At 45.2% G+C, this 26021-nt stretch overlaps 1 protein-coding gene across 1 annotated transcript; it reads right to left on the bottom strand.

The window, feature by feature from the left end:
• Window positions 1–10178: 10178 nt before the first annotated feature.
• Window positions 10179–25610, bottom strand: LOC118587743 (glutathione S-transferase A2-like). Its single transcript, XM_036193792.1, has 7 exons — window positions 25530–25610; window positions 22485–22590; window positions 18623–18674; window positions 17655–17787; window positions 15358–15499; window positions 11103–11234; window positions 10179–10301 (listed from the first exon to the last, which is right to left on the bottom strand). The coding sequence occupies exons 2-7, from the start codon at window positions 22569–22571 to the stop codon at window positions 10179–10181; spliced, it is 669 nt and encodes a 222-aa protein (XP_036049685.1). The 5' UTR covers window positions 22572–22590; window positions 25530–25610.
• Window positions 25611–26021: the final 411 nt, after the last annotated feature.

The following is a 26021-nucleotide window of genomic DNA, read 5'->3' as shown; positions in this document are numbered from 1 at the left end:
ATTTTGTTATTAAAAACCTCTGTGTGCTTGCATCGGATATTGGCTCTGTGGTGGTCTTGCTTGGGGGTCTTGCGACCTGGACACAACAGCATCAAATGCACAGTCGCCTTAACCAGCTGCAGCTTGCTGGTCCTACTCTGAAAGAAGAAATCACAACTAGAGATTGTTAGACTGGGTGGTGGTTTTCAGAACTCTCTGCCCAGGGCCTTCAGATGGTGGAACTAATTAGAAGGAACATAAAAGGTAGGAAAAGCTGCCTTTTCAGACCTTCAGAGAAAGAAATGCCCTCTACCAGGATATGTGAAGCCATTTACCTCGATTTCGTTTGATCCGGAGATTGCAAGCCAGGGACACAATGAGAATCACTGCAAAATTTCTGAAAATTTCCTTCCCAGCAATGTGCAGGACCATGCCATTTATGTCCATTTTAACTGTTACATAAACCATGTAGGTATCCTCAAAATCCTTCACATTTTTAGAACTTTTAAAACCTGGGAAGGGGAGAGGATGCTTAGTGGGCAACAGTGGCAGCCCCCAGGAAGACAGGAAAAGAAATCTTAGGCCCTGAAGGAAATGGGCACTTTGGTGGGGCCCACCTACACTCAGCTGACATTTTGTCTACCTTTCTAAGAGATACTGGATCAGGGACTCACTGGGCCAGGCAGTTTGGTAGCAATTAACAGACCATGTTCAACCGGCTTACTCTTCAAGGGTACAAGCTCTCGCCATGCTTACCAAACAATGCACTGAAGACCCACATTTCCAGGTGGATAGACAGGAAAGGCCCACAATCAATGAAATCCAGAATCAACCTAGGAAGATCACAAAAGGACCCGAAATGGGTATGAAAACCAGACAGCATCCTTGCCTGCAAGGAAAAGGCTTCAGAAGATCCTGTCCAGCGTCACCTTCTTCTAAACTGTGCCTTCTGCCCTCTCCTTCCCATCTCTCCACATCACCCCACCCTACCCCCACCTGTAGATCTAGGCCCACTGGCGTGAGTCATTTCTTCTCTTTCAGCCACTGCCCATTTACACTCACTCTTGCCATCTAGATCCCTATAACACTACTCAAGGCTCCAAAGCTTGGACTTTGGCAAGGGGGCTTCTGCCAATGAACCAGTCATGTAGGGCTCTCTTTGACCAGGGACACCACATGCCAAGAATCTGGAGTCAGGAAGGCTGCTGTCAGTGGGGCCCACACCTCCTCTGAGGATTCCCTTATCCCCAAAGACTCCATCATTCTACAGAGGTCCATCCCCACCTCCCATATGTTCTGTCCTGCAGTCCCAATGCTACATCTAACCTCCGGGGTCATACATTGTAGACTCTGGGCACAGACTTCAGGTCTACTGGGGTTAAAACCATTTAGCTAATTGTTGGCTGAAATCTAGATTGCCCAGGAGGAAACCAAGGCCGGAAACCCTGAGGAGAAGGAACCTGCCCTCGGGCCCAAGGTCTGAGCAGAGGTGAGAATGTGGGATTCTCTCTACATGGGCATTCTAAATTCCCTAAGACAGCAGACACCTGGAGGAAGCCAGTTGGCTTGCTCACAAGTCAATGCCTCTCTCAGCCCAGCACACTCAGCCCTACCTCTTTCGGTTCCCATGCTGCACCTCTCTTGTGCCTTCCTGCTCACTGGGAACCAGGCTTCTCTTGTGTCTCCGACAGCCCCTCCTCATGGTTGGTAGTCCTGACAGCAGGATGGGATCTGTGAGTGATGGAGAGCCAGATTCAACCCCTGTGCTTTGGAATCACCTTTTCATCTGCTTCAGCCTTACCAGCCTCACCACCATGACTAATGGAGCAAATAAATCGGCACATTTGTGACTGCATTGCATTCAAGAGTCTGAGGTATGCACACCGGGGGATATTGCAGTCCCTGTCATGGTCGGACTGTGAATCCTGACACCAGCAGGAAAGGACTGCTGGGCATTTGAGTGTGGTCAGAATTCTTTCCAGCTGGAAGCAATCAGGGAGGTGGTATGCAGAATCCTACAGTTCTGATTTGACAATTTACATGTGTGATCTTGAGCAATTACTTTAGTAGACATGAGTTTTGGAGACAGAAAAGGAAAATAAGAATTAGGGTGAGAAGGGAGCTCAAGAGTTGGGGGGCTGTTAGGCATGAGCCACTGATGGGTTCTTTTGTTAGTGTCTCAGCGGACAATGCTTCCTCTTTGTCCCAGGTGTACTCAATCAAACCTCATGCCAGGAAGGAAGGAGAGAGGTGGCTGCAGCCCCTTTCCTGTTTTAACACTTTGCTTTCGTTATAGTTATTAATTAATTAAAGTGTGTGTGTGTGTGTGTGTGTGTGTGTGTGTGTGTATGTGTGTGTGTGTGCGCGCGCGCGCGCGCACGCGTGCGCGTTTGTGCGCCTACACAAGAGTGGTGTAGCATACCTGTGGAGGTCAGAGGGCAGCTGTTGAGTTGACTTCCTCATTCCAGCTTTAGGTGACTTCCAGGGATCCAACTTAAGTCATCAGGACTGTGTGAAAAGTGCCTTACACACTGAACCATCTGCTGGCCCTATAATAATCTTTTTTGGAAGAGAGATTTATTTCTTCTTATTTTATATGTATGAATGTTTGCCTGCTACTTTGTATTTGTATCACATGCATGCAGTACCCAGGGAAGCCAGAGAAAGCACCAGACTCCCCTTTCCATGCCTCACCCCAAGAGTGGAGTTACAGGCAGTTTGACATGCTGCTGGGAACTGAAATCCCAACCTCTGCAAGAGCATAACTACTTTTAGCCCCAGAGCCATCTCTCTACCCCTTATTAAAGCTATTTTAAGATACAGCCTTCTTGAACTAAAGGTTCTGAGACAGTCTTCCTCCATCCCTTCTTTCATTTTTTTTTTCCTGCTGGAGATTGAACCCAGAGCCTCACATGATGCTCCACCCCTGACCCTGAACCATATTTTCAAAGACAGGTGCTTTGCTATGGCTCTTGACTTTGCAGGATGTGTAGGTCTAGCACCCACAGTTAAGGTTGCAGATCCAGGTCGAATGCTCTTCAGGTGTCTTTGGTGTCTGCCATTTGCTATCTACTGTCCACCTCTGTGTCTCACCAGACACCCCTTCAACTATCAGGTGAGGCCCTTGGGTGGCATCAGCAGACCTCTGACTTCCAAGAACTCAGAACTAAGGTCGTCATCGGAAATACCTGTTTCCTGTAGCAGTCTATTTTGATGCAGCCGCCTAACCTGATGTTCCCACCAATGTGTTTGAACAACAATAACAAAGCAACAACAACAAAAAAATTCTCTTGTTCTATGATTATTAAAGTTCACAGAACCCTTTCCATGTTAGAACATGTTATTTGGGCAACCCGAGTCCATGTGCTTTGGCCAAAATAATTTCTTTTGCATCAGTGCTCTGTGAGGTGGGATGACGTTTCACATTGTTGACTTCAGCTCTTCTGAGTCACCTGTTCCCCTTTGCAGAAGGAATGTTCATAATTCGGCAGGTATTTGACCTAAGCAATCTTTCCTTGAAACTAAAAACAGATGAATAATTGGCCCAGACCTACCATTATGGTGTAACATATTAAGATCACTATAAATTTTAACACACTCATTCAAGTTTTTAAAATGACAAGTTTTAATATTTAGAGTTATATCTTACCTAGGCCTGGCTAATATATGGATCTGTTGGTGTTGTCATACATATGACAGATTTATATAAACAAAGATTTTGAATGTTATTGTTCATTGGGAATTACATATCCTATATTTCTTATTGTGAAAAGAAACTGTAACACAAAGATCTTTAGTAAAAGTATGCATCCCTTTATATGTAGTCCAGCCTTAATTAAAAAACCCTCACATTGCCAGGCTGTGGTGGACCATGCCTTTAATCCCAGCACTCAGGAGGCAGAGGAAGGTGGATCTTTGTGAGTTCAAGGCTAGCCTGGGCTACAGAATAAGTTCCAGGAAAAGTGCAAAGCTATACAGAGAAACCCTGCCTCAAAAAACAAACAAACAACAAAAAACCCCTTACATTAAACATTTTAAAATAATTTATTTCATTTCATGTACATTGGTATTTTGCCTGCATGTCTGTGTGAAAGTGTCAGGTCCCCTGGAAGTGGAGTTACAGATAATTAGGAGCTGACATGAGGTTGGGAATTGAACTTGGATGCTCTGGAAGAGCAGCCAGTGCTCTTAACTGCTGAGCCACCTCTCCAGCACCAATTTTTTTTTTTTTTTTTTTTTTTTTTTTTTTTTTTTTGGTGGGGGAAGCAGGGAAAGGTAGCTGTCTGGTTCCTGGGACTCTGATGGGCAGGGCTTAGTGGCTATAGACCTGATCTGCTGGTGTGGAGATGGGGGCTTACCTGTTCCTGGTCCGTGTTGGGTAGGCTTATGATTCTGGTGATCCAGTTCGGTGGCTGGGCGGCGCCTTCTTTTGTGTTCTCAGGTCACGTTTTGCTCATTCGTCAATTCCTCAGCTGATCTTGTTTCCTAAGACTGCAGACTCTCCTTAATGGATCTCAGCTGAGCAGTTTGTTCAGCAGGGCAATCTCACCACTACCTCCAAGTTGTTGGGTTTTGTAAGATCTACAGCTGGGTCCTGGGTTGGCCTCAGGCAGAATGTTCCAGTGCCAACATTTTTATGTTAACAATATTTTGAAAAAGAAAGCATATGTTTTTTTTTTTTTGTTGTTTGTTTGTTTTGTTTTTCAAGACAGGGTTTCTCTGTAGCTTTGGAGCCTGTCCTGGAATTCACTCTGTAGACCAGGCTGGCCTTGAACTCACAGAGATCTATCTGTCTCTGTCTCCCAAGTGCTGAGACTAAAGGTGTGTGCCATCACCAACCAGCTGTATATGTTTTTTTAAATGTTACTCATGATTTGATTATTTTATAAATTAAATAATGTTTAAGCCTGTTTTAGAAGGAAATCCTTACCAAAAATCTATGTATGTAACATCAAACTTTATAGCTTAATGAAATCTTCATCTTGTGAGTTTAATGAATACTATTTATAGGAACAACTTACACTTTAAAGTTCTGTGAAACACTTAATAGATCCAAAGACATCAATTTAATAGGTTTTAAGATGTTTAGAAGACCCAAGTTTGTAAGGTAGTATATATTTATCAGGCCTCGTAATACATCACCCAAAACCTACCTTTGTAAATCTGCACGTGTGCTTGTTAATTGGGCATGTCAGAGAAGAACAGTCATTTTAGCACACCACAATAACGAATTTAAAAACTGAAATGGCCAGTTTGTTTTAAAAAATTGACACAGGCAACATATGAAAACAATTATCATAGACACACATGACAAAATTACATGAAATCTAGGTGCACCAAATTCATAAAAAAAAAAAAAAAGTAGAACATTCGTATCCCTTTTACTTTAAGATGTGGGAAAGCCTAGGAGCATAAAAGACCAAAAGGTGAAGTGGAGACTTAAGGTAACATCTTTTCCTCTGGTGGTTGCAGCACGTGGACCCATCCTTGAGAGTGGGCATGTGAAGGCAAAGGCAACTCATGAACTTGCAGATGCCCCCTAACCCTGGGGCAAGCGACTTCCTCTGGCAAGACATTATGTGGAGGAGAGAGCAGAAGGTTGTTGCTGTAACAGGTGACCTGGATGGGCACACACTCCAACCCCCAAAGAAGAGGCTGCCTGGGCCTAGGGGTTTTGTCCCTAACATAGACATTGCTGGGGCGGTCAGCAAACCTCAGGGTCTGTGGGTAAAGATCAGTGCAGGGCACAGAAAGCCATGGGGGGAACTTGGAACCTGTGGGGAGCTGGAGTCTCACAGCCAGGGACCAAGTTGGACTACTGTCTCCCCAGGATTATTCCAGAATCCCTAAAGCAGCTCATGGGCATGGCTAGGTGCCACTGGACCTCGACCACCATACAGTGAGGTTGCACAACCAAGTTAGTTGAGAGGGCAGCAGTGTTGTTTCCATGGTGCCAAGGGTTCCCCATAAATAGAAGATTTTCACTGTCAGCCCACTCAACCTCAGCAGAGACAAAGGTTGGGATTGGAACCTGGGTGAACAATATTCTCTGGTGGCTTGTAAGACAACTACTCCCACACTCACTCTTTTTTTTTTCCATGCCTGGTAGGTCACATGACCAGTCTCCTAGGCCTAATTAACAAGTCTGACCAGAAGGTGAAGGCTAATGTCCCAGGTGGGTAGTGTTAAAGGACAGAACTGGTGGTCAGGAGACAAGAGAACATTCAGAGGTGCTGAGATGCACCTGCCTAACCCTGAGAAGGTGCCAGACCCCACTCATGTGCTGGTGGGAAACTTGGGAAGTCACATGACTTGGTGCCTGTTGGGGCACACATCTCTACTCACTTGGTGTAGGGGAGCAGGGATGGCATGGTTATTTCCCGAGTTGGGCTTTAAGCCCTCATTAGCTCAGAAGAACCCTTTTAGAGCATTCTCATCCTCTTTAGCTATTTAAACCACATGTCTGGCAACAGGTCCCTGTAGGTTTCTTGGTCCCACCTAGCCCCACAGTCCAGATGAATCTCTCCCACCCAAGCTCTTACAGTCGCTTATAAAATAACCACTCTTTATATTAATTACAAACTGTATGCCTCAGGCTTCTTGCTAGCTAGCTCTTACATCTTAACCCATTTCTAATAATCTATGTATTGCCATGTGGCTGTGATGTGACCGGTCTACTGGCATCTTGCTCCTTGGGCAGATGGATGGCATCTTTCTCGACTCTGCCCTTCTTTTTCTCTGGATTCAGTTTGGCTTTCCTGTCTAGCTATATATTCTGCCCTGCCATAGGCAAAAGCAACTTTATTCATCAACCCATAAAAACAATACATATTCACAGTGTACAGAAGGATGTCCCACATCATTTCCTCTTTTCTGTCTAATTAAAAAGGAAGGTTTTAAATTTAACATTGTAAAATTATATATAACAAAATAGTTATCAAGCAAGAATTACAGTTATAATATCTAGTTTGTTAGTATTTAGCAAAATTAAAGAAATATTCTATCTTATTTTTGTGAGTCTAAAGTTTTATATCTAATTTATCTTTTATCATGACTAAGGAAAACTGTAATTATAATGATCTAGTCTTCAACCTCATCAAAGACCCCAGAAGGATTTCATATTACCTAAGTAAACAGGAAACAACTAAGTAAACAACTCCCAAAATTCTAGAAATGACAGAGACATCTAGCTACTTGGACAGTCACCCAAATTTCCTCTGTAATGTTGGGGCATCCATTTTCAGCCTACAGACCTAGAGTCTCTGGCAGACTTTTTTGAGAAGCAGGAAATTTGAAGGATTGTCTTGCCTATTGGCAAAGTTCATCAGTCACTTTCCTCTGTGTCCTGCAGAATGTCTGGCAGGATCTCAAAAAACTGCAATTAGGTGAGATGAGGATGTGTGTGTGTAGGGGAGGTAGAGAGTGCACAGAAAGGAGACTCTCCAGAGAAGTAGCATATGGAGGATGGGGGCGGTCATCAGCTGGAGAGGAGAGCCGGTATCCTTAGTGGGCTGCCTGTGCAAAGGTCAGGAGGCAGGACAGAGCCTGGAAAAGTTCTTTTGTGGATCAGAAGCATCAGGGGGTGGCAGAGATGACACATAGCCATCCACTCCTAGAATACTCAGGAATTTCAAAGTCTAGTCAGGCAGTCAGCAGAGGCTGCTCTGTCCCCACAGTTGAGGAATGACCTACAAGGCCGGAATGGACAACCTCTTTCTCAGCTGAGCACCACTCTCAGTGTCTCCTTCCCAGGATCCTCCACTTTTTCCAGGGCAGGGCTCTGCCTGCCCCACCCCAGCCCTGGTACTTCCCCATTCTCCACTGCTGCACCTTGTATTTGGTATTAGATCAAGCGTCCTGTAGTTACAGCACTCTCTCTGATAAATCAGCCACACTTCCCTCAGCTTTTCTTTCTGGATAGAGAAGCTATACAAAAACTTTCTGTGCTGTGACTGATCAGTGTTCTCCCAGTCACCCACAGCATAGAGCAAGCTCTGCTCCCTTGGTACCTAGATCAAGGATAACAATTGTGACAGCTATTCATGGTTGTCACCTATATCTGCAACAAACTAAAACCCAAGTGGCTAGAGACATCTGTGAGGGTTTTTTTGTTTTTTGTTTTCTTAACTAAATCATTTGAAGTGGGAAGGCCCACTTTAAATTCAGACCTCCTGAAGTGGAAAGATATACTTTTAATCCAGATCTTTTGAGGTGGGAAGATACACCTTTAATTTGGGCTACAACTCTGATGGCAGCCTATATAAAGGACATGGAAGAAGGAAGCTTGCTTTCTTTGCCTGCTTGCTCTCCCCTACTAGCAAGTCCATTTCTTCAGTGGTATTAGAGCCTGCTTCCTTGGGATTCTGGCATATAGTGGAGATGAACTAAAACATCCATCTTTGTTTACTGAACAACTACTGGATTCTCAGACCTTCTGTTGGTAGACAGGCATTGTTGGATTAGCTGGACCACAGCCTATAAGCCATTCTATATATCTCTCTATATCTATACAGATAGATTCAATCTGTAAGTTCTGTCCCTCTATAGAACCATGAACTAGAATCTCAAGGCCTTTTATCAGAGCCTTGAGACCTAGAGTACATAAAAGGTCACATGGTTTGGAGCCTGACCACAACCCCGAGAACTTAGAGAGTTGGGAACTATTTTGTACTGTGGAACTCAAGGGTCTGCATCTCTTCAGGGCCCCTTCATGGCTACCTATGCCCCCCACAGCTGAGGACTGAACCCAGGGCCTTGCGCTTGCTAGGCAAGCGCTCTACCACTGAGCTAAATCCCCAACCCCACGGCATGGGAATCTTAGGGGTAATGTGAATTGCTTGGGTGAAGTCCAAGAAAGTCTTCTAGTTTGGCTCCCAGTTGGGAATGGATGTGGCTGTACTACAAAAGCACTAAGCATACTCATTGAAAAGCAACAAATTGTGCTCCCAGCCAGGCCCAGGCTTGGGTGGGAAAGCAGCATGGTATGAAGACCTGAGTCAAACTCACCCAGAGAGCTCAGGATCTTCTTTGTATCAGGATGGAGGAGATAACTGTAGGGGTAGCTTAGGGTCCTTGACACTGGTCAAGATATCAAGATACTGCTGCTCTGGCCTGGGCCTGAAGGGGCATACCCAGGTGAGGGTTCCAGGTCAGACTCAGCAAGAGAGAGAGCTGATGCCGCTCAGGGTGGGGTCTGGGCCACAGGGGCATTGTGGAATAAAGGAACGGAAGCAAACACACCAAGAGAGTTCATGGATAGGGCTCAGCCAGGGCTGGAGAGGCAGCTCAGGTGAGGGTCTTGGGTTAGACCAGGCAAGACGTTCAAGAATGTAGCTCCCACCTGGGGCTGGGCCTAGAGGGGTAGCCTGGCTGGGTGGGGAAGTGTGAGATTCTGAGTCAGAATCAGCTGGAGAGTGTGAAGAATTATCTCTCGATTGAGCCTGGACCTCCTGGAAGGACACTAGGAGGAGGGAACCTACTGTCAGTCACCAAAAAGCTCACAAATGCAGTACCTTCTGTGGTACTTGTGTGAAGTACCTTGTGGTACTTTTGCAGGGCCTTGAGGGGCAGCATGGGCAGGCAGTGCTGCTTAGGATCCAGAGTTGGATTACCAGAAAAATGCAAGATCAAAGCTTCTTCCTGAGTCTGAGCATGGAGGGGCAGCCTCACTGGATGGCTGGAAGGGGCCAGAGGGGGGCTGGGGGGGTAGGTCACTGGATGGTGTGGGGAGGAGGGTGTGAGGGTAGGGAGTAGGAGGAAGGTTAAGGATGTGGGGAGGGGTTCCTAGTGAGACTAGTTTCCTTTTCTTTCTTGTTTTTAAATTTATTAGGGTTTTTTTGTTTGTTTGTTTTTTTCAAGACAGGGTTTCTCTGTGTAGTTTTGGAGCCTATCCTGGAACTTTCTTTGTAGACCAGGCTGGCCTTGAACTCACAGAGATTTGCCTGCCTCTGCCTCACGAGTGCTGGGATCAAAGGCTTGTGCCTCCACCACCTGGCCTAGTTTACTTTTAAATGAAGCATTTTTAGTTTCCCTTCCTCTTTACGTGTGACTCCAGGAATCCCAGCTCATACTTCAAACACACTAGCTACATACAGTGTCATTTCATGTTTATTGTTTCAGTATAGCCAGGACCCATAGTTGCTACTAGTTTAGTGAAACACCAGAAACTGGTGAACAAGAACGTGGTCAAGGCAGCTTTCCTAGAACTTGAAAATCTTCCTCGCCTCTTCGATTTGTTTTGCATCCAGGGGAGGCTTTCTCTGGCTGCCAGGCTGTAGGAACTTCTTCACATTGGGCAGGCTGCTGAGTCTGCTCTTCAGGGCCTGTAATCCAGAAAACACAGCCTGAGAGTCAGAACAGCTTATGTAGACAGTCCAAAAAACTCTGAGCCCCTCCCAGAACACCACCAACTGCATCCTTGCAACAGCTCCTGTGTAGACATGAGAAGATGATGAAGCCGTGAGCTGAAACCACAGTTCAGCATAATGTTCCCAAAGACCTCCTTTGACATCCAATTACCTTCTCCTCAGGTCCCAGACACACCCTGTAGATCTGGTTTTGTGGTGCAGAGCACAGAGCACTGTGTCTCTCGGGTGTGAAAGCAGAGACTACCAAAGAAAACTGAAGACATGAAAAACTGAGTTGGAAATGGACACAGAAAATCTCAGTCTAACCAGGAGCAACTCCCAGCCAGTTTTCACACCTGGAGATAAGGATGGGGTCCCTGGGGTGGAGGTCAGCATGGTGAGGGCTGTGGAGAGAAAAGCACAGTGTTGAGAAGTCAGAGCTGAGGAAGGAGATCAGCATGACAGAGACCTGCTCAGACACCGAGTGTGCAAAGGCAGGACACAGGAGATGGAAGATGAAGGCAGAAGCATCCTGCAAAAAAACAGGGGTCCAGGGAGACAGCTGGCAGTTCTGCGTCTTTTTTATTACAAATGGGAAAATATTCTTCTTGGGGTACCAGCCTCCAATCTCCATACACAAAAAGATCATTTGCATGCCTGAAACCAGGGTCCAGTAGCTCAGTTTGGAGGCCTGAGGATGGGCCCTCAGCAGCCCACAGTCCACCATTATATTCTCAGAGGCATGTGTGTGCAGCTGCCTCTCTGAGGTGATCTCACCTTCAGCTGGGGGAAAGGGGCCAGAAGGCTGGAGTCAAGCTCTTCAACATAGAGAAGAAGTTCCAGCAGGTGAATGTCCACCCTGGTCAGCCTGTTGCCAACAAGGTAGTCTTGTCCATGGCCCTTCAACACCTGCAAAATTAAAGCAGACAGATTAAGAACACAAATAGTTGGTCTGGGGCCACTCACTTTTCCCAGTCTCTCAAGGAGACACTCTGCCTCTACTCAGCTTCAAGTAAAGAATGATTAAAAGGCTTACAGATTGTCCATGTATTCTGAGAAAAGAATTATAATTACTACATGGTGTTAGTTTGAATGTAATTGCCCCCCCATAATCTTATAGGGAGTGGCACTATTAGGAGGTATGGCTTTGTTGGAGTGAGTAAAGGCTTTTTGGAGCAAGTGTACCACTGTAGGGGTGGGCTTTGAGGTTTCCTATAGAGGCCCACAGAGTTTACCTAGTGAGAACTTACTCAGGGTCCAAGAATCTGAGCTTGCTTTACCCAGAAGGGCTGCATTGGGATGATTTGACCATGGCCGTGGCTACCAGGTGTTTTGAAGAGTCTGCACTTGACTGTGCTATATCCTTTGATATAGCAATGGGTAGATCTTTGGCCCTTCCCCTTGGCATTGTTATAAAAAGCCCTTTGGAAGATACCTAAGTGTCCAGTAGATTTTGATCCAGGTCCTCCTGAAGCTATACCGTGTTTCTGTCTGTCTCTTTCCCTCTATCTTTCTATCTAAAAGTTTCTTATTCTTCTCTCCTCCTCATAGAAACCCTGTAAAAGATGGGAGCTGGCCTCCCACAGATGATGCCCTAAACAGGAACTTAGATTCAAGGATCTCCACACTATCCTATGCTTAGGATACCATCCAGTGAGTCTGTTGACTTCCTGTTGCCAGCAAACCAAGATGTAGCCAGCACCACATCTGTCTGCATGCCTCCATGCTCCCCACCATGATGATAATATACTGAATCTCTGAAACTGTAAGTGAGCCAATTCCAATTAAATGTTTTCTTTATAAGAGTTGCCATGGTCATGGTGTCTCTTCACAGCATTAGAAACCCAGACTAAGACTGACTTGTTACCAGGAGTCAGGAATTGCTGTGATAGGCCTGACCATGTGTTTGCCTGGAGGAATTTGGATTTTGGTACTTTGTGTTTGGAGAGCAGTGGAATGCTTTAAGCACTGCTTAATGGCCATAGTAGTAGGAGCATGGAAGACAGAGGTGCTAATAGTTATTTGAACTGTTGGGGGCTTGCTCAAGAGGTTTCAGAGAAGAATTTTCTTATGTCACCAGCTGGGCAAACTCCAAATTCTGCATCTTCATATCTGATGTTGAAACACTCTTCAGATCTCCAACTCTGTTCAGCTTTATGGACTGCAACACACTTCTTTCTCTTGGGCTGGTCCCACTCCCTATTAGCAGCTCTCCTTGACAGGTATCCCATGACTCTGGCATATCCAACATCTTGGGTTCCCAAAGCAATCCAGGCTTCAACTTCACAGCCTCATGCAATGACCTCTCTACTTGGCCTCCATTCATGGACACCCCTGACACATGCTGTCTTTCTTTAGGTGCGCAGTCAAGTTCCATAACTCATTTCTTCTATCCTTAACTCTAAAGCCAGAATCAAGTGGCTGAAGCTGCCAAGTTCTGCTGCTTACTGGGCCTGGAACATGGCCCCCTCATTTAATCATATCTTTACCAGTTTTCAGTCCTTGGCTGTCCTGAAACTTGCTCTGTAGACCAAGTTGGTCTCAAACTCAGAGATCCAGCAGCCTCTTCCTCCCAGTGCTGGGATTAAAGTCATGCACCACTACACCCAGCTCTAAGCTTTTCTTTACTCTGTTGTCTCAAACTGGAAACTTAGCTGGGTGAGATCTTACCCCGAGGTCACCACTCCCTAATTCCATTTCTTAATCTGTTCATCACCTGGAACACAGGACTTAGCTCCATTCCACTTCCAGGTGCTCTTTATCTTCTCAAATTGTACATTTTGTAATTTACCCTTCTCAGCTTGCTCCTTTTCATTATAAATCTTCATTAGAGTTACCACGAATATCCACACAACAGAATAGAGACTGGGCTGTTTTGAGATTTCTTCTGCCAATAGACTTAATCCAAAGTTCTTCACTTCAGCCTCAGGCAGACTCTTTGGTCCTGGGCAAAAGGCAGCCACTTTCTTCACCAAACTCTCACAAGAACAGATTCAAGAGAACTGAGAAGAGCAGACAAAGGAGAATGTAGATGCAGGATATTCTCTAGTGACTGATGCTCCCTGCAGGTGGAGTTTGCCCAGCTGGTTTTCTGTCTTGCTTTGGTCCAGTATTTCCTCGCTGTGTTCCCTTCCTGACACTTTGGAATGGTGATGTATATCCTGTGCCATAATATGTTGGAAGTATGTGATCTGTTTTTTCATTTTATAAGGGATTACAATTAAGATATTGAATGAATCTCAGAAGGGACTTTGAACTTTGGACTTTTAAATATTGTTGAGACTGTGATAGACTATGGGGACTTTTGAAATTGGCCTAAGTGTATTTTGCATTATAATATATCTACAAGCTTTTGGGGGCCAGGGAGTGGAATGTGGTATTTTGAATGTAATTGGCCTCCATAATCTAATAGGGAGTGGCACTTTTAGGAGGTATGGCTTTGTTGGAGTGGGTATGGCCTTTTTGGAGGAACTGTGTTACTGTGGGAGTGGGCATTGAGGTTTCCTATGCTCAGGATACCACCCAGTGAGTCAGTTTACTTCTTGTTGCCTACAAGCCAAGATTTAGCCAGCATCACATCTGCCTGCACACTGCCATGCTCCCGACCATGATGATAACAGACTGAACCTCTGAAACTGTAGTGAGCCACCACAATTAAATGTCTTCTTTATAACAGTTGCCATGGTCAAGGTGTCTCTTCATGGCAATGAAAACACTGACTAAGACACACATTGAAACCAAAAATAATCCTCAAGTGTTGTTCAGTACATAGCTCATTGTATAGAAGGAGCTCATGGTTCTCAAGCAGACACTATTTAGGCTGCAATGGCTAGATAATATGTCCTATGAGACAGGCTCCTAACCACCAGCACCACAGGCTACAGGGGACTGTGTGAGGACCTGGTGACTCCAAAAACCCTCAGGGCTTCCATAGAGCAGAGACAGCAGTGAGTGAGCTTTCAGTGGATGAATGGAAAATAAAGGTATGCTTTATAACATAGGTTTTACAGTCAGGTGTTGTTGGAAGATAATCCAAGATTGTTTTGGATTATGTTTCATACCCCTTACAGGTATAGTGCATAGGAGTGAGATTACTTCAGATTACTCATTACAACAGGATGTTGTTAATTGTTTATGTGTCTCTATGGAACAAGTTGTTTTTGTCACTTTCGGCTTGACCACCACATGTATCTTGCTTTTGTGCCTATATACTATTTACTCATGTGTCTTCTCCTCACTCTGAGCAAAAACAGTCTGATGTCTGAATAAAGTTGTCTATTGCATGAGAATTTAGTTTGTCCCCAATCTCCCGGGCCCCACAGCCTCTAAACAGTAAACAAGTTCTCTCAGGAATGTGTAGGATGCCCTTATCCTCTAGGATCCTAGCTCTGTTCTTCTCTTTTACTTGACAGAACATCAAGCAGTTCTGAAGTGTTCTTGATCTACCTCCAAAGAGAAGCCCTGACTGAGAAAGGCACTCCATGTCACTGACACACCTTCATTTGCTGAGTGTACATGGCTCTTCTCCAAGCCTGGCATCTGTGACCCCCATTCCAACAGGTCAGTTTTCTTTCCTTAACATCTCTTCATCAGCCTCCTCCTCTCCACCCTCCCTCCCTGTCCTTGTTCAGGCATTCCCCTCTGTCTTTGAAGCACTATCACACTCTCCTGACATTCACTCTCTGGCCTCCCTGTGTGATATGACAGAATATTTTCTCATCTGAGTTGTTCTTGAGTTCCTCTGGAATTGAAGGTCATTGTGTTCTGCAGGATCCAGGTCCATCTCTGGTGTGGCTCAGCCTTCACAGATCAAGTTCTGGTTGTGGCCATGAACCCTGTTGCATACTGACCCCTAGATGGCATGACCATGCAGGGCTCCTTCACAGGCCATTTTTCTACAGTGCCCTGTGGGGCAGGGAGCTGCACAGAGAGGCTCATGGAAGGTCAGTGCTGCAGCAACCTTTCTTTCCCAGACTCTACCTTTCTCCTGTCCTTGGAACTGACTGTCCCCTGACTCAAAGAGCCCACTTACTTTTTCAAAGGCATGCAAGTACCGGTTTTTGGTTCTGTCCTTTATCAAGGAAATCTTGGCTTCTTTTTGGTCTGGGGGACATAGAACCAGTTGCCCGATCATTTCAGACAGGTCTATAATACCCTCTGTATACATGTCAATCCTGAAAGACAAAATTATCCAAATGGTCAGGATTCTCAAAGGTTCCCTATTTTACATTTTAATGAGAATTTACACTGGAAGATGATTGCAAAGGAATTTCTCCCTAGAACATCCTGTCAGTCCAGATACATTTACAGATTTTTGTTTTTTGAGACAGGGTTTCTCTGTGTAGCCCTGGATGATCTGGAACTCACTCTGGAGATCAGGCTGGCCTTGAACTCATAGAGATTTGCCTGCCTCTGCCTCCTAAATGCTGGATTAAAGATGTGTGCAACTACTAAAGGGCTGAAATTTTGGTTTTTTTTCTCACACATTACATTGTTATCACAGTTTCCCCACCCTCTACTCCTCCCAGTGTTTTAGAATTTTTGTTGCACACACATAACTTATCCCAAGCACAAAGAGCATCACTGGCCCATCTAGAGATTCAGCTGTGATAACTTGGTAGCATTCCAGATGGTAACTATCAACTAACTCTACAGCAGGCGCTCTCTCTCTCTCTCTCTTTCTCTCTCTCTCTCTGTCTCTCTCCTCTCTCCCCTCTCTTTCTCTGTTTCTTTTTCTGTCTCTCTCTCTCTCTCGCTCTGATATAATTTTTTCCTCAACAACCACAGTGAGATTCTCAGAGCTAACAAGCTGCTTCCCATGTATGCTTCCCACAGAGCCCTGGTTGTACTGCCAGATGCATCTCTGTACATTTTTTTTTTTTTTTCTGTTGCATGACCCAGAGTCATTCTTGGTCAGTGTTAGAAGTTTTCCAGTCAGGGTTGGGGATTTAGCTCAGTGGTAGAGCGCTTGCCTAGCAAGCACAAGGCCCCAGGTTCAATCCTCAGCTTAAAAAAAAAAAAAAAAAAAGTTCTCCAGTCATTTCTCATGAAGAACATCTGTATGTCCTCCACACACTGCTGCTGGAGTCTGGCTGGGTTAATATTTGTCAAGACTTGTCTATTTCTCTATTCAGTTAACCCACAGCACAGCACAGGACACATGTGTTCCCTTGTTCTAAACTGTACTTTGTATGACTCTTTTTGGAAAAGAGCTTCATTGTCACACACCATGATTATCATAGCCTTAAATGTAGCATTCTATTTAGTACTTCTGTAGAATTCTGAAAACAACATTCTTCAAATTTAGAATATTTTGGTCGCCCCCACTCTGAATCCTGCCCCTGTGGCAGCTGCTGCAGAAAGTGCTGACCCATTTCCTTTCTTTTCCACGGGAGGACAGGAATGTTTCCTATGGAATGAACCATGGAGCATATGCCCTGGTGTCTGCTTACTTTACATAATGCAGTCCACACTTGACCTTTGTTCTGCTCCCCTCAGCACTTCATATATTTTCACGGCTAAAATGATAAGTTGTGTTCCTTTTTCCTCTATTACTGAATATCTTGGCTGAGTCCACCATGAGAAAATTATAAACAATGCTCCTAGGAGTGTTTCTATACAAGCACTATTAAAGCCGAGTCTCTCTTTCCATGGACCTATGTTTCCCACACTAGTGTTGCTGGCTAGCACCACATTTAGCTCTCTGAGCAACGGCAATACTCACACAGAGTGGTTTATGAATGAAGGATTTTGTCAAGCAAAATGGGTCCCAGCATGGGTGGTACAGTCAGCCAGGCTGCTTTAGTTCTGAATTAAATGCTTCAGGTAGTCTTGGTCCTTGGGAACTGTCTCTCTAAGGCTCCTTGAGTTGACCAGTCCATAGAACTGGCTGGCAATTCAGGTCTTGCTCTGCACTATTCCTACTCCTGGGATGTAGGAAGCAGCTCCTTCCCTGTCCCCTCCCTAGGACTCCTCCTCCAGCCCCAAGCCCTGTGTCCTTTGTCCTAAGCTGTTGGCTCAGGTCCAGTCACTGAAGCCTTGAGCACCTGGAGTCATGATTCCACCATGCTCAGGGCCCTTAGACCATCGTGTTTGCAACTCTGTCCCCATGCTGTGCTGGCAACATCATCCTCTGCTGCAGTCACACTCACCTGATCCCACCCCAGCTGCTCTTCCCTCTCCTCCATGGACTCTTCCTACTTAGCCTAAGTGTTTATAAAAGAGCCAGCCTGCTCCAAGACTTAATGTTTGCAACTCTCTTGCTCACTGATGGAGAGACCAATCCTGCCTTTGTTTCCCCTTGGAGTAATAACAGGAAATCTACCGTACAGGGCTCTCTCCTTCACGTCCTTGCCATAGAGGTCATATTTGGTGGCAATGTAGTTGAGAATGGCTCTGGTCTGCACCAGCATCATCCCGTCAATCTCTACCATGGGCACTTGCTCAAACATCAATTTCCCATCTTTGAAAGAAGAAAGGAAAAAGGTCTGTGAAGTGTGCAAGTCTCACTTCTCAGGAACAGAAAAGTTGTATTGAAATGTCTGATCGTGCAAAGGAAAGATAAGTGATTGGCAGCCAGTCTTTAATTAAAATCCCATTTACTGTTAGCTCCTGCTTCCTCTTTGTCTCAGGATCTTCTGTTGGCTTTTGAGCATCTCTCATTAATTGTTATTTCCTATCCATATACATATTATATCCTTCATTCATGTTTTATGTTAATTCTTGTCCCTGGATACATTTGAGAAGTTAGGAGGCACAGCAGAGTGGTCACCATGTAAACAGAGCTATGTAGGGAGTTTGGAAGTCTAGTTATCTTCAAGACATAAGGTGTATGACAGTTTCCTCTGTAGTGAGCCACTGAATTCCTCCAGTCTCTATTTGTGGGCTGATAGTAACTCATCAGTAGCTACAATTAAATTACTCAAGAAAATCACCCCAGCTGTTTCTCCACCCATGATCTAATCAATGGCCATGTACTTGTGTGGCTCTTAAACACTGTGGGTGAAACCCTGACTGAAAAAGTGAGTGAGAATGAGTCTGAATGAAATAGTTCACTCTGATGCAGAAATAGGGAGAAGACATTTATGTACTGATCACCAGACAAATTTTTGGAAAAGCTAACTTCCTCACTCTTATCATTGTTTCATTTTCAGAGCACTCAAGGAAACACACCACCTACATCATATCACTCTGCCATTCTTGACAATTCTCATCCACCACCCACCACCCACTAACACCACCTTCTGGTAAACCCTCTACTAGCACCTCATTGAGGACATATGGACACTTGGTGTTACCTTTTCTTAACTTTTCCAAGTCTTCCGGACATTCTATAAACTTCTCTTCAAACTAAAGACAGAAAAAGTAAATATATTTTCATTAGCTCATTCTGTATTGTTATAGACTTTTGAACTTGAGTTGTCTGTGTCTGGTAGTACATCTTCAGAAATTAAAACTTGCAGTAGAACCGAAGGGTATGATCATGGCCACTTGGACATTCAGATTAGATCCATCAACAACAGTGTTGATCACAACAAAGCTGCCCATTCCTGTAGTGTTCCTCCTCCCTGACCCCACTATGTCCATCTTAGGTCCTAAGAAGAGAGTGATCTCACCTGAGGACCAGCACTGGGAAATGAACTGTTGACGTTTTGGGCTCTCAGCAAAGCCAAGTCCAGTGAAAATAATAGAAGTTTCTGGGTCTTCATCATGGCACATGATATAGGTCTTCTGATTACCGAGCTTTTCTTTTTCTTTCAGAACTTAGTTTTACTAATTTTAAGAGTGTGTGTGTGTGTGTGTGTGTGTGTGTGTGTGTGTGTGTGGTCTTGTAGATGTGAATAAATCCATCTCAGAGGTCAGAGTTCATGGAGGCCAGAGTTTAGAGATTCAGTTGGAGATGAAATGATAAACAGTTACTGTCATATATTGGTGCTGGGAACCATAGGACCTTGTCTGTATGTACAAGAACTTTAAACAGCCAAGCCATTACTCTAGCCCCACAATGCTTACATTGTAGGGCTGTTATTATATTTTTACAATCTTTATTTGTTTTGATTACAAATATTACGTTTTTGTATGAGGACGCACATACTCAATGAAAACCCACTCTGGCCTTTTACCTGGGTTCCTGGGATCCGAACCCATGTGGCTCAACTTTTAGTCCTCCAGCCCTCTCTCCAGCCCTCTAGAGTAATAAACCACTCTCTTCCTTTCACGGTTTGAAGAAACGTTTCGATCATGAAAGGTTGAAAATCAGCTTCTACCTTGCTTGGCAAGGCAGTTTGTGGATGATTCCATAACCGCCCGGACTGACCTGTTGGGAATGAATTGGTGAGTGTCTACAACTTGCTCAGCGTTCAGAGAGCTACAGAAAGTGCTGACATCATCACAGAGGGCAGCTGAACTCTGATGGGGTTGGTGGGGGTGAGGATGATGAAGTCAATGGGCGGCCTGTGGGCACATTGAGTCTGGAAGGTGTGAGCCAGGGTCTCTAATAGCCCCTGCCCACTGCCTTCTCAAGTCACATGGGACACGGAACAGGAAGGCTTCTATGCAGATGTCCCACCCCCTCCTCCTGTGCTGAATCAGCAGTCCAGGGGCTTAGAACATATCCCTGAGTCCCTGAGCCGCAAAGCTGGCATACAGACACTGGCTCCCAATTATTCTTTTTTTTTTTTTTTTTTTTCTGGAGCTGAGGACCGAACCCATGGTCTTGAGCTTGCTAGGCAAGCGATCTACCACTGAGCTAAATCCCCAACCCCAATTATTCAGTCATTTAAAGCAATCCTCCTGGGCTGGCACTAGTGTTTTTCGGTTCTCATGTACCTCTTCAGTCAGACATAATCCAGCTGAAGCCATATTTGTGTAGGAATGTGAAATCCCCCCCCCCCCACCCGTCTCAGTAACTTAGCCTAAGAAACGGCCTTGAGAGAGATAATTGGGAAAGTAACCTTGAGTCAAAGCAGGAGATATCAAACACCCGGTCTTGGGAGGAAAAAAAACCTTGAGTCAGGACAAGATATCTATAATTGGCTACCTGGCCTTGGAGAACAAACAGCTGCACATTTCTGAACATTAAAGATAGTCCCCAAGTTCACCCTGGCCTTATTTGAATTAACCAATGGGGACCCTGTAACTATGCTTCTCGCTTCTGTAACCGTGCTTCTGCCCCTAGGATCCTATAAGAAGTTCCCCCTTCCCCTAGGAGGGCACTCAAGTCTTCCCGAAGACTTTGTTGCCCCAGGTACCTGCGCATTTGAATAAACCCTCTTGCTGTTTGCATCTGATCCGTGGTCTTGGCGTGTTCCTTGGGTTTGGGGTCTCTCTTGAGGAAAGATCTCCTGTGGGGGTCTTTCAAATGGAGGTATGATTCCACAGTCCGTGGCAACACACGTTGCCATGACACGGAGGGAAGACCCCCAAAGCAGCCTTCACAGGACACCACTTCATCCTTCAAGCCTCCTGAAGTCAAGATCTCAGGGAATGCCCCTGACTTCCTCTCAGGAAATGCCAACTACTGAGCTGCCCTGATGTGAACTAGGAAGTCTTTTTCCCAGTGGCACCTCTAGAGGGCAGCACTAAAGTCTACCAGAACTTGCTGCTCTAAAACTGGAAAGGAAAACATTTAACCTCAGAATGTTGCTTCCACACCTCACTGGGGCCACTCACACACTTAGCTGAAAGCTCATAGATGTGGGGGCCACCTGAAGATGGGGCCTCTATTTTATTCACCAACTATACCCTCCCGGCAAGGGCTGTGCCTGGCATTTGATAGTCTCTAAAAACTGGTTACCTAGTATTGCTCTGCTTTGACAGGCAGGTTGTTACTTACTGTCTTCTTTGTCAGGTTTCCCTTTTGTGGTGTGTATTTTTAATTTAAATCTATTAAGCTTCTCTTGTATAGTTTACCTTTTTAATTTTATTTTTTTTATTATTATAGAGCATAGGGGAAGGCAGTTTAAGTGCCCATGGAGACCAGAGGCATGGGAACCCTCAGAGGCGAGAGTAACAGGAAGTTGTGAGCAGCCCGTGTGGGTCCTTTGCAAGAACTGTATTGGATTTTGTTCACTGAGACATCACTTCAGTCTCCTGTCCCCTCTACACCATTTTTATCATGGGAATTCCTGGGTCTGTGCTGTAAAACTGCACACAAGGGGCAAAGAGCCTCCATCCATCAATCACCAGCTCCAACAGTCACCAGCCAATGTCCACTATGTTCACCTCTGTGCCCATCTTCTCTGTGACTGTGACCTTAATGTCAGAGCTGAGGTGTCACCCATCCTTGTCACAAACACCTCACTGTGAATCTCCAGATGTAAGTACTCTTTTTCCCCCTATGAGATTTTTGAAACAGGATTTCTCTTTGTAATAGACCTGGCTGTCTTGGAACTTGCTCTGTAGACCAGGGTAGCCTGGAACTCGCAGAGATGCACCTGCCTCTGTCTCCTGAGTGCAGGCACTAAAGTGGACTGCTACCACCACTGCCTGGCATAAGCACACTTTTTAAAAGGACAGTGTCACACCAAAATCACAATATCTTACCATGAAATGCAATAATCAATTAATATTTCCTAATAGTCAATATTAAAGTTTTATTTCTGTATGTCTCTTCTTGTAACTTGATTCAGCTCAAATAAGCAACAAAACCGGATAGGTGTTTGATTTTTTTTCTCCTGAAAACATCTTTTAATGTGAATGTGTTCTTTGGTAGAGAGCATAATAAGATTTTCATGCGTTCAAATCAGTCCCTCTCCTTCTCATTACCCTTTTGTGTGGGGTTGATTTTCACATTCTGTGGGGAGCACTAGGGAAGGGGGGGGGGCTCTTCCACTGCAAGAGTACAGTTTCTTCAGCCATTCCAGGCGTGGGCCCTGAGGGTCCTGGTGGTGGCTGGGCACACTGGGCATGCTCCCATTATCTCCCACAGGCACTGTAGTATGTGGTCTGGTAGATGAAGGTGGCATACTTGGTATAGAGGCTGACTGTGGGCAGAATTATACTGCCAGCCTTCTTGGTCTTGGCAGTACCATGGGCACCAAGATGACTACCATGTATGGCAAAGCTGGTTACAATTTTCTCAGGGTGGAGTCTCTGGGCTTAGAGAAGTATTTTATTCTTTTCTCTGGTCCCGTTCCAGAAGCACAATGCACAACCTACCTCCACCCCTGCTGCAGCCAGCAGCCACCTGATGCATTCCATTCGGCCCCGGCCATTGAAGTGGTGAAGCACGGGCTTCCCAGCCATGGCAGCAACTGTGGTTTCACTAAGTGTGAAGGGAAAGCAAAGAGATCAATCCCAGGGAGACTGTGCTTTGGGATGTGAGTAATAACACAATACTAGAGGAGGGAATCTGCCTTCTTCATGGGCAGGTTCCAGGGGGCCCAGGAAGGTCTTATTCTCACCCATCAGTGACCACAAACCTGCAATTGCACCAAACAGGTCTCAGCTGGCCATGAGCCTTTGTTGTGGCGATGTTGCAAGGCCCCTGAACAAGACCATTACAGAGCCAATATCCAATGCAAATCACAAAGGGGTTTATTGATAATAAGCAAACCCAGGCTTGGTCCGTGTCCAACACTCAAAACAGTGGGTGGAGGAGGACAGCCCTGAGCTGTCAGGGTGAGGGGTTTTTAAAGGGAAAAAACATAAAAAACATGGTACAAGCCTTGCCATCATATGATTGGCTGAGGGTATGTAACCTTTGAATTTACTGCAGTTATCGTTTGGGGGGCAAGCCTTGACAAGTCTCAGGCTTTGTCCTTATGCTGCCATGGGGGCTGGCTGTCCTAGCACATTTGCATTGACACATGCAAGTAGCTCTAAGTTGGTGAGGGGTCCCAGACAGTAAACAACTGGCTGAACCTTGAGCAGTCACAGTATGTGCAAAAAGGTCACTACTGAAAGGACTGTGTCTTTTGTTCACGGCCCTCCCAGAAACTGCTTGCTTAAGTCTCAGGAAACTGAAACTGAGGCCTGATCTCTGAGAGAAGACTGACCAGCCTGTTATGGCGTCTGCTTGGTCCTTTCGCCTTCTCTTTGAGGACATAAACGGAGTAGCCCTAGTCCTAGAGTGATAGAGGACTGGAAGCCTGTTCACCTTGGACGGCAGAGCCATCACAGAGGGATGAGACAAAGTCCCTCCCCAATCCTTTGACTCCTGGGCTGCTCAGTTCAGAAGATGTCCATGGCTTGGTGCCACCCTGGCTGTGCAAACCCTAGTTCCCCAGGAGAAGGGATCGTCTCTTGATTGCAGTTCTGTCTCCCACTGACCACTGGATCCTGTTCTGTGTTCAGAAGAGAGTGGCTGACGCATTATCACCACGTAACGGGCAGTTGTTCATTGGAACTTTACTTCATCTCCAGAGTTATTGGTGAGGAGCTGTTCCTGTCACATGTTTGCAGGAGAGACTGATGTCCACACAGTTCCATGGTGAGGAGACCCTGGAGAGTGCAGCTTAGTTCCTGCACAGAGAGCAGATGTGCTGGAAAGTCAACATCATGGGTCATGGGTAGTGTCTTAACTTGTGATATGATAAGAAATTTCAGAGTCTGCCTTTTACAAAGTACTGTGTGTGTGTGTGTGTGTGTGTGTGTGTGTGTGTGTGTGTGTGTGTCTGTCTGTCTGTCCTTAGGTGCACATGGATGCAGTGACTGCAAAGGCCAGTAGAAGACATCAGATCCTCTAGAGCTGGTGGGCTCTGTCTAGTGGGTCAGCATCACCAGGCCTCAGCAACATTCTTACTCACTCAGATGTCGGCCTCCATGTCCTCAGTTTACAGTTCTTCTCATGGGCCTCCCAGTTTCCTCCAGCACTTTATAATGCTCTGTTCTTTTTTGTCTTTGCTTTTCTTTGTTTATTCCATGAACTCTAGTTTACTCTGTACAGCTTCTGTACTGGGGACCTCACAGGGACTCTGAGACTCTGAGGTTTTCAAAGACTTTCCTCCCACCTTCCCTGGGTTGCGGCCATTCTTCAGCAACACTTGTCTTGCAGTCATGTGGTGACTAATACCTTAAAAACAAGATCTCTGCAGGCTGTGTGGCTCTCTCTTTAACCTCCCTGTTTTAGAGCTGCACGAATTAAGATTCTGCTAGCCTTTTCCATATTCATGATGAATGCTTTGAACCTTAGCATAGGATTGGCCACAAAACTGCTTAGTGCCAGAGTTTGTATTTAACCTCATTCTTCTACAGACTCATTTCTTCCTGCCATGTCTTCTTACAGGATTTTAAACTGCTTTCTGGTCTCCCATTCATTCCTCCTACACACATCTGTGATCATGGAGGAAATAAGTAGACACCTTCTCCCTGGTATATGAAGGAGTCCTCAGATCTCCCAGGGATCAATAGTCACAGTTTTTCTTTCCATTTGCTTTCTGGGGCTTACTGTTTAATAACAGAGGTTGTGTTGGGCAATTAAATATTAATATAGTAATAAAGTAACAAAATCTATGTGTGAAACTTGCTACTCTGCTATTGAAACAGAATTATCAAAGCAATCAGAATCCACACGATGGAAAAAAAATGTGGTAGAAAACCCAACTGGGGAAGTGCTTTGGGAGGGTGGCCTGGGAGAGTCTGGGTAAATTTAAGTTCTCACTGGGAGGAATGTGCAAGTTCTCTGTGATTGGCACATGCAATTCCAAAGAAGAATGCTATTGATCTTAGGTTTCCCTGAGAGGACATCCAGGTCTACTCCTCACTGTCCTGAATCCCATCATTTAGAGTCCCTTGCAGATACATTACACCCCACCCTTCGGCTCAGTGACTCTGAAGGAGGAGGAGGGGGGAGGGAACAGAGAGAGAAGCAGAAGGAGAGAAAGGAGTAGGAGACTAAGGAAGGAACAGGAGAAGAGAAGATTGAAGACCAGGATGAGGAAGGAGGGAGAAATGGAAGGAGGAGTCTAGGAAGGGAGTGGTGGGGGTGGGGGACAACAGAAAGAGAGAAGGAAAAGAGAAGGAGAAATTTCTTGCTACTCCATGTTGAGTCACAAAATAACTCACATGCACCAGAGTCAAACACAGGTAGAAATTAAAGGTAGTGAGAAGTGACTATGATCAAAGTATGTAACATGCATGAGTGGAAATTACATAATAAGACCAGCTGTTCTGTACAATCATTGCACAATAAATAAAGCACTGAAAAGCCACTTTCCAGTGATGCAGACATGAGAACATGTCACAGGGGTTATCAAAGAGAACTGACCTAGTGAGAGTCCAGGCTTCCTCTCCACTCAGCGCCCCAGCTGCAGCTCCACATGAGTGTGGACACTGCTTTAATAAGGTGACCAATCTAACAAGGGGGTGGGGACCATTAGGGAGGAGCCACTCCCATGGACTCCCGCAAAGTTCAAGATTCCAGAGTTTCATAACAGACTAGAGTCCTTTAATGGATTCGTTGGTTTATTGCTTATGTGTCTCTAAATCCATGTCATCCATGCTCCTGTGAACAACGTAATGAAACACATTGGTCAGGAAAGGAAGAAACATAGGAAGGCAGACTGCACCGGAAGGATAAATGGAATCACAGAATCAAGCCACAGACCCTCAGCTATAATAACAAAATGTGACTTTACACTACTGACTTTGGGGGATAGTTTGTTAAGTAGCCTTAAATCACAGAATTAATACATTGTCCCAAATTCAAGGCTAACTGAAGTACAGGTTACACTGCCCCCTGCTTATTTTTCCGAA

This window comes from Onychomys torridus, chromosome 7, assembly GCF_903995425.1.
Source record: "Onychomys torridus chromosome 7, mOncTor1.1, whole genome shotgun sequence".
NCBI lineage: Eukaryota > Metazoa > Chordata > Mammalia > Rodentia > Cricetidae > Onychomys > Onychomys torridus.
Note: the sequence above shows the minus strand (reverse complement) of the source record. Positions and strands in the feature narration are given on the sequence as shown.